Source organism: Lygodium microphyllum, chromosome 11, assembly GCF_053477565.2.
Source record: "Lygodium microphyllum isolate KBCC chromosome 11, Lygodium_microphyllum_v1.1.10, whole genome shotgun sequence".
Lineage (NCBI taxonomy): Eukaryota > Viridiplantae > Streptophyta > Polypodiopsida > Schizaeales > Lygodiaceae > Lygodium > Lygodium microphyllum.
Genome location: NC_141145.1, coordinates 73,892,827 through 73,905,531, shown reverse-complemented (window position 1 = coordinate 73,905,531; position 12,705 = coordinate 73,892,827). Strand labels below are relative to the sequence as shown.

Here is a 12,705-nt window from a genome sequence, read left to right as displayed (position 1 = left end):
CATCAGCTCAGACCGCGATTTAACCGCATGGCCCGTTTAGGTGTGACTTCGATTGCGGATGCTACCCTTGCCACTCGCAATGTCCTCGCATCGTTTCGGACTGCTAGGAGACTTTTTAGGATCCCGCACGAATACCGTGGTTTATGGGAAAAGCTTTTGTTGGAGCTTTAGGGTAGGCAACCCTTTCCTGCCCTGGCTGTGGATCGTCCTTGGTAGGACTGGGACCTTGCAGGCCGGTTGAGTCTGGAAAAGGCCTCTACTAATCAGGTGTATCATCTTCTCATTCAAGATCACCAATGGTTGGGTGTGAAAGCTAATACTGTTTGGGGACTGCGGAAATCGCTGTCATGGTGGCAAGCAATGCTGATGGAGGGCTAGCTGAATAAGGCACCTTTCAAATGCAAGGTCTTTCTTTGGTGGGTAATGATTGGTGGTCTTCCTCTTGCCTCGGCCCTTTCCAAGCGTCGAATCTCGAATGGCAATTGTTTCTTCTGTACCACTACTGCGGAATCGGCCCGACATCGTTTTCTTTCTTGCCCGCTCGCCAAGAATATCTGGTTACTCTTGTCGCAAATCTGGCGCGCGGTGGTGGGGTCCTCACTAACTCCTTTCGATTGGGTTTTTGTGCCCCCAAAGTACCCCACACCGCCACAGTTACATATGAAGATCTTATTTCACTTTTTCCGATACTGGGGATGCTGGCACATTTGGACCACGCGCAATGCTTTTCTCTTTGATTCGGCCTCTAATGTACCGAGACATATTGCCAGGCTTAAAGGGCTCTTGCATTGGCAGCTAGATCTCATTCGGTACTCCGACTTGCTCCCTCGGGAGGATTTGCATCCCTGGCATATGGCAATTGTCTCTGGGTCGTTGCCATGATTGGTGTAACCTTTTTAGTGCATTAGTACGGGGATTTCCCCCACGTTGGCCTAGGGCCCTCATGTCTCTTGTAATCATGTAATCATGTAATCTTCTACCTTTTTTCGTAATTAATACAATTACCTTTTACGGAAAAAAATGAGAGAGAGGGAGCGATGGCGATTGCTCGTGACGGGACGACCTTGTGGCGGCGACCTTTTTGACAACCCCTCACCGTCTAGGGCAGAGCCTTGGCCTAGATTCGTTGCGCCGACGCTGCACGTGCACACAGAGAGCCAGCGCGAGACAGATCGAGCGCGAGTGGGAGCGACAAGGAAAGGAGCGTGTAGACGTGCGCCCGCCGCCTGACCCGTCTTTGAGGCATCTGGCTTCTTTGAGTTTTTGTATTAAGAGTTACTTAATGAATGAGCACTTGTCTTTGGAGATTGAAGTATTCAATTGTTGTGTCTACTTCCAATGAAGTACTTACTATTCAAGTATACCTACTCTGACAGAAGAGAATTGAAGAGGAAGAATTAGCAAAGGAGCAAGCAGAAGCTGAAGAACTTAGAAGACAGGTGCATTTTTGTGAACTGCATTGGATATGATATGCAGGAAATATGTTCATTAGAATGTCTTTGTCACAACCTTTTGAAAACAGTCTTATAAAGCTTGAATCTGCATGCAAAGTTTTGCATAGAGGTGAACATAATGTTGACATTTACATGGACAGTCTGCTTGCTGATTTTATAAATTTCTTGATTATGCATAGCATCTGGGTGCATATGTCAGGCACTAAAAATACTCTGAGCTTTGTTGTTGGACCCTGCTGAGCGTGCATAGTACTTGGCTGTGTGTGCTTAGCACTAAGCTGAACTAAACATATGATTTGTCTACATTAACATCAAGATGGAGATTTTAAAAAACTTCTATTCAAAGGTTTGTACAATACCATCTGAACTACATGAACAATATTACAAAGGTAATCATGAACAGGCTGCCAATAAATGCTGTGATGCCCTGGTGTACTTATGGATCTTCTTTTGTACTGCCTACATGTGCAAAACCTCAAAAAGAGCAGAATAAAATCAGACAATATGCAAGTTGGACAAAAGAAAGTGGTTTTACAATCCATGAATGTGATTTTCCTACTCTCCTACTTGTTATATGAGGTAGTTGCCCATTAGAGTAGTGGTTCTAAGACCACATTGTTCCTTTCAAGGGAGTCATTGCAGCTCTTTGGTATTCTGAGAAGACCATAGTTTTTCATTCAGTTTTTGTGGGGCAGAGGGTAGGAGATGGGGGGAAAGGCTAGGCAGGAAATCACATGCTCACATCAACAGAAGACAGGAACATGATATCATAGATTGACTATCCTGGCATACAAACAAGATTGGACTATTAATAAGACAACCAAAGAATATCTCACTAGAGGTGTAACATGAAAACTCCCCATTGAAGAAAGTCAGTAAAAAAGAAGGAAATTCAAAAGGTCTTGTCTGTAAAGTTTAAACAGACTGAAAAGAGGATGGTCACACGTATATGTGAACACAGTGGGTGCTGCCCTTAAACGTGCATAGAAATGTAGAATTGAAGCCTGAAAATTAAGATTTCCATTTTGAGCGAGTTCTGGACTGAAATGAACTCTAGTAAGTTCTGCACACTAAACTGAACAACTCAACTGAGAGGATATGGGTGATTTATTAACGACAATTTCGGGTAAAAAATGATTGGCTAAAATTCTTGAAAAATAGGGAAAATGATCATACTGATCACACTCACTTCCATTGAGACTGCATTTTTTTTTTCACTAATCTCAGAAGATTATTGCAACTGGGAGTAGATACAGAAGCAATCTAATGCAACTGGAACTATTGCTTAAGTCCCAAAATTTGTTTTTAGACTTAAGTGGAAGCCACCTGTGCTGGTCCCAAGGTATATGACAGTACCTGCCAACTTCTGGAACATGCTACAAAACTAATCTTTCCTACTATGTGGAGCCCTGACCTCCTGGCTATGCTACCAACCCCATCACACAAGAATTACAGACATTGAGATTGTTTATTCATTCAAGCCTTGTGATAGACTTTTCCTTTCTATCTTATTCATCATATACACGGATAATCTTCTACTTTGCTTTGGGATGTTTTGTCCTGAGGGGATTTCTTAATTGAATTATTCCCAAGCAAGAACCTCCACCATCCAGACCAACTTAGGATTGCCAACTTTGACCTAATATTGTGCTCCCCTAACCCACTCAACTTTTCATTTCATATCCATTTCATTCGGCATTTTCCTTTCTCACATCCATCCCCTTCCCTGTTCCAGTCATGCCACAGCCACAATTCACTTGCAAGTTTGACCTTCTTTGCTTACATCCATCTCCTTCTTCTCTCAAACCACACCATAGTCACGGCTTAGGCTTGCCAAATTTGACCTAGCCTTGTGCTCCCCTAACCCACTCCAACCTCATTTCCAATTCTCATTTTTATTTCTCACATCTATTTCATTTTGGATTTTCATTTCTCACATCTGTCCTCTTCTCTGCTCCAGCCATGGCATAGCCACAACCTCAGCTTGCCAACTTTGACCTGTCTTCGTGCTCCCCTAACCCACTCCACCTCATTTTCGTTCTGCATTTTCATTTCTCACATTCATCCCCTTGGCAGAGCCATGGCATTGCCGTGGCAAACTATGGCATTACTAAGGCAAGTTTTCTTTGGCTTACCTAAAGGGGTGGCCACAGCTCACCATGACCATTTCCCTTCTTGGCTTCACACATCGTATCCGCACAAGAACAATGTAGGTACTTTGAAAGGTGTGGCTCCAACTACGGATCCAACCACGTTTGCAACTGTGGCAAGGTGGATGAAAAGAAAAAAGAAAGAAAAAGAGAAAAGGGGAAGAAAGTGCAACTCTTTCACCTCATGGCTCCAACCAGAGCTGCAACTGGGGCTCTAACTGTGGCTGCAACCATTGTTGCAACCATGTCAAGCAAGATGGAAAACAAAGGCAACTATCTCACCCTGAATCCTCACCCAACCAAAGCTCTCATGCCAAATTGCTACAACTATTGTCATCCATGTTGCGTAGCTGATCCACAGCTACACAGATTTCCCATGCAGTATGAACATCAACAAGTGGCTAGCTGCTCTCTTTGGGATCTGTTTGGGTACAGCATACTCATTTTACTGATTCATAGCATTGTTGAGAACTCCTTCAGCATCCCATAGTCTGAACCCTAAGTTACAGAGGTTTGTGTGGGCTTCTCTCTCCAAGTTTTCCCATAGTCCAAACCCTAAGTCACAGAGGCTTGTGTTGGCTTCTCTCGCCTTTGCTCCAAAACTTGGCTTCTTCTTTGGCTACATTACAGTTGGCTGGTGGGAGCCATTGACTAGAGGAAGTAGATCGCCAATGAGGGTGCTTAATTGAATTTCTTCTTAGAGCAAACCTCGACCATTGTGAATGGGCCTTGCCTAGCACAGATTAATTTTCTATGGTGTTTCAGGAATTTGTTGGAGTAGAAAAGAACCAAGTCATCCCTATTGAAGGTGGATTTACAAAGATGTTGGTCATGCCAAGCCTTCTTGTGTTATTGCACCATTCCAATGCTTTAGCAACTGCATTTCTGGTTTCTTCCAAAAGAGTGAGGTGATGAGGGAATGAGAATAGACTAGAGGGGTGAAATGTGAAGGAAGGAGGACGCTTGTGGGAAAATTTCTTTTTCATTCTTGTAGAAACATTAAGTTGTGTCTTTCTAAGAATTTGATGCTTTAAGTCAAGTGCCATCAAGTGTCTTGGTCGATCGCTCCTTGCCCATCATGTCCGTCTACTATCTTGCCCCCGACTGACCCCTCACGCTCACCCCGCTTGTCCTTGCCCGTTGCCTGTGGCCCTGCTTGTGGCCGTCCCCCCTGCCTGTGCCCATCGCCTGTGACCGTCGCCACCGCATGTGGCCCCCCGCCTACGCCCCCACAAGCGTCCCCCCCACCTGCCGCCTATGCCCCCCCCTACAGCCCGCCTGTGCCCCCCGCTTGTGGCCCTGTCACCATCTCTTGCGGCCGCCCCCGCAACCCCATCTAGCAGACCCACCAACTGCGCTCCTTGCCATCGTCGCCCCTTCCCCCCCCCCCCCCCCCCCCCCCGCCCATTGGTAGCAAAGCAACATGATTGGTAGGTTCTCAGCAAGGACACGCAATGGAAACCTTTGGTCAGCTCCAATGCATTTTGTGAGTGCCCCCAGTCAAACACCTTGCGCGTTGTCCTCTTTGAAGAACATCTCTTAGCCGTCCATGCCACAGAGTTGGAGCTAAAGGAAACAACGATCTTTGATCAAGTAGTAGCTGGGGCCCTCGATCTTTGATCGAGGGCCCCAGCTTCGAGATTGGCTTCACTCCATGTTGCACATCGGCACAATGCAGATCGTGGAGGCTATTTTAATGGGTCAAGGGATCTTCATGGTACTGTGAGAGTGCGCAACGGAAGAGGAAATACGAACACGGAGGAGAGGAGAGAAAGCAGAGAATGAAGGAAGAGAAATCTGCACTGACTGAAATGAATGCTGAATACACTGAAATGGACTGATCAGTCCCTGCACGCAGCCCGAAGCGTCAGTAAGGGAATCAGATCAGGCTGATGACGATGGCAGCACCAAAGACGGAGGAAGATGACGGAGTCGGAGTGTGCACTTGCCAAGGAAGGAGGGAAGTTGATAATACAACTGACTGGCAAGTGGGAAATGGCTATAAATAGCCAAAAAACCCACAAACTGGCCGACCTGAAATTTGAGGCCATAAATATGTCCGACCAGCATTTAATGCTGATCTGACCAGCATTTAATGCTGGTAAAAATGCCAGGAATGCTCAGAAAAATCCCGGAAAGGGTGGACAATGTCCGGCAGGTGAGGCAGGCTGATGAATGCAGAAACTGCCCCGGGAAATGCACATCTGAGTGCTCTAGAATGAGCTACCTCCTCCGTCAAAACAAGTGATAGACAAGTCAGAGCTCCTAATGTCCTCGTCTGACTCAGACTGAGGCTCACAGGCAGGAGATGACAAGGCATGACAAACATGACTGCTAACACCCCCTCTCAGATCCTGGATGTGGCGGAAGGCCAAGGGAGAAACGGATCCTGGGGTGGCAAGAGGAATGCCAAGGTCGATGAAGTCCGTCGATGTAGACTGCTGCTGAAGGAGCTCCTCACGATCCTGGGAAGCCCCCTCTAAAACACTAGGGGCCAGGGAATCCACAGCCGCATCACCGAGATCGTCCCCCTCTGAAAGGAATGGAGGGTACGAGGGAACCACCGGAGGAGAAGGTGGGGGATGGGAAGGAACCTGTGGAATAGAAGGTGCACAAGCGGGAACGGGTGTAGCAATAGACTGCCTCGGAGGACCCTGCATCAAAGAAGGGGAATGGAGCCTGTAAAGCCCGCTCTCCTGCCAACCTGTAGATAAGACAACTCCTGTAAGAGAATCCTCAATAACAACGGCATGCTCGGTGAAGATCACTCGTGTGCCAAGCCTCGTAAGGCCATAAACTGAGAGGAGGGGAAGGCCCAAATCCGGAACATGTAGGGCCTGTGAAAGGAAGCTCGTAGGTCGGTCTGTAAACAAAGGCAATGTGCCAACACCACTAATAGGCACCGATAAAATGTCACCAACAGTGACTGAACCCTCTGATGGACGGAGATTCTGTAACAAATCACCTCGGGGAGTCATATGACTCGAAGCACCACTGTCCACTAACCAAGGCTGCACAGAAGACACTGCAGCCACGGAAGAAGGATCCTCCTCCAAAGCATGGATATGAAGGAACACTGACTCATGGGTAACAGCTGGTGTAGAGGTAGAAGAAGGCTCCGATGTAGATCCACCCTTCGCTCCCGGACGAAGGTGAGGGTACTTCTTCCAGCATTTCTCCTCGGGATGTGTCCCTTTCCCACAGTGTGGGCACTTCGGGCTCTCTGAATCTGTGTCAGAGCTTGAAGAACTGTCCTTCTTCTTAGCCTTTGACTTCTTCTTCTTCTTCTGTCCTCCCGAACCTGCAACAAAGGCTTTAGTGGAGTCGGATCCACTAGCACTGACCTCTCTGAGTCGCTCGTCATGCTCCAAGACAAGTGGGGATAGCTCCTCCCATAGAAGCTTCTCACGGGTCCTCGATGTAAGAAGGCTGGTGTAGAAGACATCAAACCGAGGCGATGGCAGCTGAGTCAAGAGAATCATAGCCATGTCTTCAGAAGATATCGTCCGACCGAGGGATGCAAGCTCATCCCTCATATCCTGTAATCTGTTGATGTGGTCCTTCATGGAAGGACTATCATCAATAGCGAGCATCCGCAACTTCTTTTCGAGAGATATCCGGTGGGCAAACGTCTTCTGTTGATAGAGAGACGCGAGCTTTCTCCACACGTCTGCTGCAGTCTTCAACCTGTGAACATGAACAAGGACAGAATCCTGCAAACTCAGAAAGAGGAAAGATCTGGCTCTAGAATTAAGCCGATCCCATAAGGCTGCACGATCCATAGATGTCCCATCTGCGGGATCCACCTTAGGCTGGGGAATAGGAACAGAAACAAGCTCCCAAAGATTGAAGGAGTCCAAGATACACTCCACCTTGCAGGACCATAGAGAGAAGTTGGAGCCATCCAACCGGTCCTCTTTGGGCAGCTGAGGAAGTACGGGTACCTGTACAGGGGGTACCAAAGGCTGCATCGTCGGCCCACTGGAAGGGGATCGCCGAGATACATGAATAGAAGGGGGACGGGAAAGAGGAATAGACTCCGGACGACGGTCCTCGCGATAGAAATCACGCCTCCGTTCAGATGAATGTCGAGACAAAAGCTCATCATCTGAGCCATCAAAACCTGTAAACTGATGAGAAGACATCTTCCAATCTGCAAACACCAAAACACAACAAGGAAAGGTTGCCGGTGCCGAAACGCAAACACCAAAAGCTCCTGAGCTGGCCGCCTTGCACAGAACGCAAGGATGCTGTCAAACGCAAATGCTGAGGATGCAATCACCACAGAAAAACAGCCGCCTGCCTGAAAACGCAGCCTGGGAAGAAGTCGCCAGCAGGAAAAGAGCCGCCGGACGAAGGAACAACAGCCAGAACAGCAAGGCGCAGGCTGGAAGGGTGTCGCCCAGCTGGAGGAGGGCCGCCCAGGCTGTAAACGCAGGCAGGTAGAGGGTGGTGATGACGTGGCAGCCACTGGAGAAGGCGCCAGCAGCAAACGCAAATTTGTGGACACCAAAACAGGCCGCCCTGATCAAGGAGATGGTGCAGAGGATGACGCCTCAGCTGTTGGAGACGTCTTGACCAGCAAACGCAGAGGTGTGGGTGTTCTCCCGCGTAAAACTCAGCTCCATGTACTCTCAGTTTGGCGATGATACCATGTGAGAGTGCGCAACGGAAGAGGAAATACGAACACGGAGGAGAGGAGAGAAAGCAGAGAATGAAGGAAGAGAAATCTGCACTGACTGAAATGAATGCTGAATACACTGAAATGGACTGATCAGTCCCTACACGCAGCCCGAAGCGTCAGTAAGGGAATCAGATCAGGCTGATGACGATGGCAGCACCAAAGACGGAGGAAGATGACGGAGTCGGAGTGTGCACCTGCCAAGGAAGGAGGGAAGTTGATAATACAACTGACTGGCAAGTGGGAAATGGCTATAAATAGCCAAAAAACCCACAAACTGGCCGACCTGAAATTTGAGGCCATAAATATGTCCGACCAGCATTTAATGCTGATCTGACCAGCATTTAATGCTGGTAAAAATGCCAGGAATGCTCAGAAAAATCCCGGAAAGGGTGGACAATGTCCGGCAGGTGAGGCAGGCTGATGAATGCAGAAACTGCCCCGGGAAATGCACATCTGAGTGCTCTAGAATGAGCTACCTCCTCCGTCAAAACAAGTGATAGACAAGTCAGAGCTCCTAATGTCCTCGTCTGACTCAGACTGAGGCTCACAGGCAGGAGATGACAAGGCATGACAAACATGACTGCTAACAGGTACGACTCACCTCAGCAAACGCAGCTCGTGAGCTACTGGCCAGTTTACCCTATGCTTCCATGAAGGGGGTCATCTACATGGTTCCCTGGTACAATGGTTTCACAGTGGAGGCATTCGGGCTCCACAATAGGTTTCTTAAACACCCAGTCACCCTACTCTTCTCCAGACTGGCGATAGAGTATTGCCAGTTAGTGGAAGACTTTGGACGGCCCTTCGGCATTGTCATTCCCGCCTCTTTCGCAGATGCAATGACAGTCGCAGGAGTCCCAACGGTACGGGTGGCAGTGAAAGAGACAAAGAATATACCACAGTTTCTAGAGATCGGGGCGAGCGGACACTCTTTCAGGCAGCCGGCTATTGTGACTGGACAGCTAGGGCAACGCCTGCGTTGCCACGACTTTGGGCATCAAGCAGCACAGTGCACGCGCTTCCAAGCCAAGGCGGCTTTGCCAACATGCCCACAACTGGATGCAGATGGCTTTATACGGGTCAGAGACAAAGAATATACCACAGTTTCTAGAGATTGAGGCGAGCGGACACTCTTTCAGGCAGCCGGCTATTGTGATTGGACAGCTAGGGCAATGCTTGCGTTGCCACGACTTTGGGCATCAAACAGCAGAGTGCACGCGCTTCCAAGCCAAGGCGGCTTCGCCAACAGGCCCACAACTGGATGCAGATGGCTTTATACGGGTCCAGAGATGACATAGAGCGAGGCGGTAGGGGGGGCCGCAGTCAGCCCCTTAGACACAACCACGGCAGCAGGGCGCAGGAGGAGAGCAAGTGTCGCCCCCTCGGCTAAGCCCCCCCCCCCCAAACAAGACCACAGGCCTACACATCCACCCCCCATGGAGGCATCATAGGCCACCTCACTTGAGGGCCCACAACCCCTACACCCTCCCCCCCCTGATCCTAGCCCACAGCCCCCTCCTCTAGAGCTACCGGCCCTTCCCCCCACACTTGCCTTGTGCATTTGACCATCCCTCCATCCCTTGATCCTCCCCCTCTCTACCATCACCCCCGCCGACCACACCCCCTAATCCCCACCCAGTACATGTGACACCTCCCCCCCCCCCACCCATCCCCCCTCCCCATGGGTGGTGAGGAGCCCCATATGCCAACATCCTTCATTCACAGGCAGTCTAGTCCCCCCCCCCCCCCCTTCCCCACACAGCAACTAGTTTATCCACCCATGCCGCCCTCATACCTTCCCGAGAGAGGCGTAGCTGCTACCATAGGAGTTTTTTCGTAGTGGGCCATGGTCCTACTTGAGAGTTGCAAAGCACGGAGAGTTCCCACTACCCTTGGAAGTGGGAATCTTGATGGTACGCAAGTCAAGGAGCGGAAAGGTCCATCTACTAGCACCACTGGATGGACCAAACCACACTTTCTTCCTTCAGACCTCTCACATAGGAGATTGGACGATGACTCAGATAGAGGAGAAGGTGAAGAGCTAGGTGGCAGACCGCATCTCCCAGTGGATGATAGGAGAAGGATTGACAATTTTTTCCCAACAGTGGCCAGGTTGCATGATGGACATCAACTAGTGGGCTAGGGCCAAGATTCCACATTTAAGCATTATCTTTCGAGTCACCCCCGCTGTGGAGAACTCCGATGGATGTGATCGAGTGGTCCCTTGCATAGGCCACTCGTTTCTATCAGTGCACAGAGTCTCACCTCTTAGCCTGATTGATAGATGCCCTGGTGGTACCACCAGGCGCATCCATCACCCCCATGGTCCGCCCGAGGGCTCTACCATGGGGGAATGGAGTTCACCGTCCAGGCCGACAGTGAAGCGTATCCGCATGCTCATAGCTCCTCTTCTTCGTCACGAGCTTTCACACCGAACAGATGCTTGTTCGGTTAGTCACAGGTTTCCCTATGAGCTTACATCTTGCATCCTGGAATGTGAACAGCCTCCACTATAGTAGAGCACGTGGTTCCAATAAGTTGATTTTTCAGCAGGAGGTGCAGTCTTGCCGTTGCCGAACGGATGGACATCTTACTGTTATAGGAGCACAATCTCACCCCTGCTATGGCCCAGCGGGTAGGGAATGTACTCCCGGGCAGTTCACACACTTACTAGCACTCCATTGGTGCCTACAGCAGGAGAGGTGTATGCACCTCGATTGGCCCGAGCCTCACCGCCTGTGTACGAGATCACGGGACGATTGTGGCAGGGAGGGTTCTATGGATCAAATTGGATATTAGGGACTCGTGCCTTGGAGTCCTCAATGTCTATGCCCCTACTGAGGTCAGGGCATGTAGCAGGTTCTGGGTGGAGATTGGAGTAGAACTCCCAAAGGTGGACTCCTGGATTGTTGGAGGAGACTTCAACAACCTGGAGGCCTTAGAGGACCAGCAGGGTAGAGGCAAAAACTACCAGGGCATGGCTGGGGAGGAGCAGGAGGTATGGGAGATCTTCCTACTAGCAGTAGGAGCATGCAATGCTTCGAGAGACCCAACTTTCCACAGGAGGGAGACGTCGTTGGAATTCTCGTGGGGATACAGGTGGCTAGGCGAAGTCCTGCTGGAGTAGTTGGACAGGTTCTATGTGGGAGAGTGGGGATACTCTCGGGGAGGCCAGATAGGGTAGTTGGCTGGCACCACTTTCTCCAATCACTGCCCAGTTCTCCTGACACTTGATCCCCTAGTATCTTTCGTAGACACACATTCTTGTCGGATCCCCGACTCGATCTACAGGAGGGAGGAGGTGAAGAGACAGATTGAGCAGATTTGGACTAGGGAGTGGGGCAGGAGGGACTGGATTGCAGAGGAGGTTGTAGAGGTCCTAGCCGAGTTGAGCAGTATCTTCCAAGAGGCAGCCCTATAGGCTAGGTAGGCAATAGAGTTGGGAGGAGGAGAGAGCACTCCGGCGGGACCTAGCGGCCACGCAGAGATTACTACAGGAGGCACTAGGGAATCCCATCCTCCACACATAGGAGGTGCGTGCACAAGCAGCCATTGCCGGCCTAGAGGATAGGCACTTAGAGTTCTCATTCCGCACCTCAGCAGCCTTATGGGCACGGAAGGGGAACACGATGTACATGGAGTTTTTCCAGGTACATCAGCCCCACACCTTAGGAGAGCAAATACACAGCCTTCAGGATTAGTATGGGAGAATTCGCTCTAGCTGAGATGAGATGATGGAGATTGCCACCGACTACTATAGATGCCTTTTCCAGCAGGAGACAGCCTTAGCCAGAGGACAGCGATGTAGATAGCAGGTTTGGGATCACATCCCGTCCCTCGTCATAGAGGAGATGGGACACTCTCTCCTAGACCTCTTCATAGAGAAGGAATTAGAGGAGGCTTTCCACACACAGGATGGGCAAAAATGCCCGTGAGAGGATGGCCTCTCTAAGGCCTTCTTCACCACCTATTGGGAGGTAGTGAAGGACCCCTAACTGTTGGCTTTCCACGAGATTTTCAGCTTAGGACAGATGCCAGGGAGTCTATCAGCAAGTCTTATCAGTCTCCTCCCCAAAGGGAGAGACCAGTTGGAGCTATCCCAGTGGAGATTGATCACCCTGTTGTCAGTAGCCTATAAGGCACTAGCAAAGATGATTGGTAGGTATCTTTGCTGCGTGCTCCGAGACATCATTCATGACACACAGACAGGCTTTGTCCAGGATAGGAGCATCCTAGACAATGTTGTTACCTTCTTTGAGGCGACAGAGTGGGCCCAACACAGTGGTTAGGGATTGGTTGTACTACTCTTGGACTTCGAGAAAGCCTATGACAAGGTGGATTGAGTCTTCTTGGAGGGCACCATGGTAAGGTTGGGCTTCCCCCAGGCATGGATCTGCGGGGTCTCTGCACTTTAGAG

At 49.8% G+C, this 12,705-nt stretch overlaps 1 protein-coding gene across 20 annotated transcripts in view; it reads left to right on the top strand.

Moving 5' to 3' along the window:
• LOC148028961 (uncharacterized) overlaps positions 1-12,705 on the top strand; it is a 166,100-nt gene that overhangs the window by 124,959 nt on the left and 28,436 nt on the right. For 17 of the 20 annotated variants that reach the window (XM_087687748.1, XM_087687737.1, XM_087687746.1 and 14 more), the window contains one exon: positions 1,377-1,439. The exons of the other annotated variants lie outside the window; for them this stretch is intronic. In XM_087687748.1, coding sequence (XP_087543874.1) covers positions 1,377-1,439 — 63 coding nt within the window. The remainder of the gene's footprint in view (positions 1-1,376; positions 1,440-12,705) is intronic. 20 annotated transcript variants of the gene reach the window in all.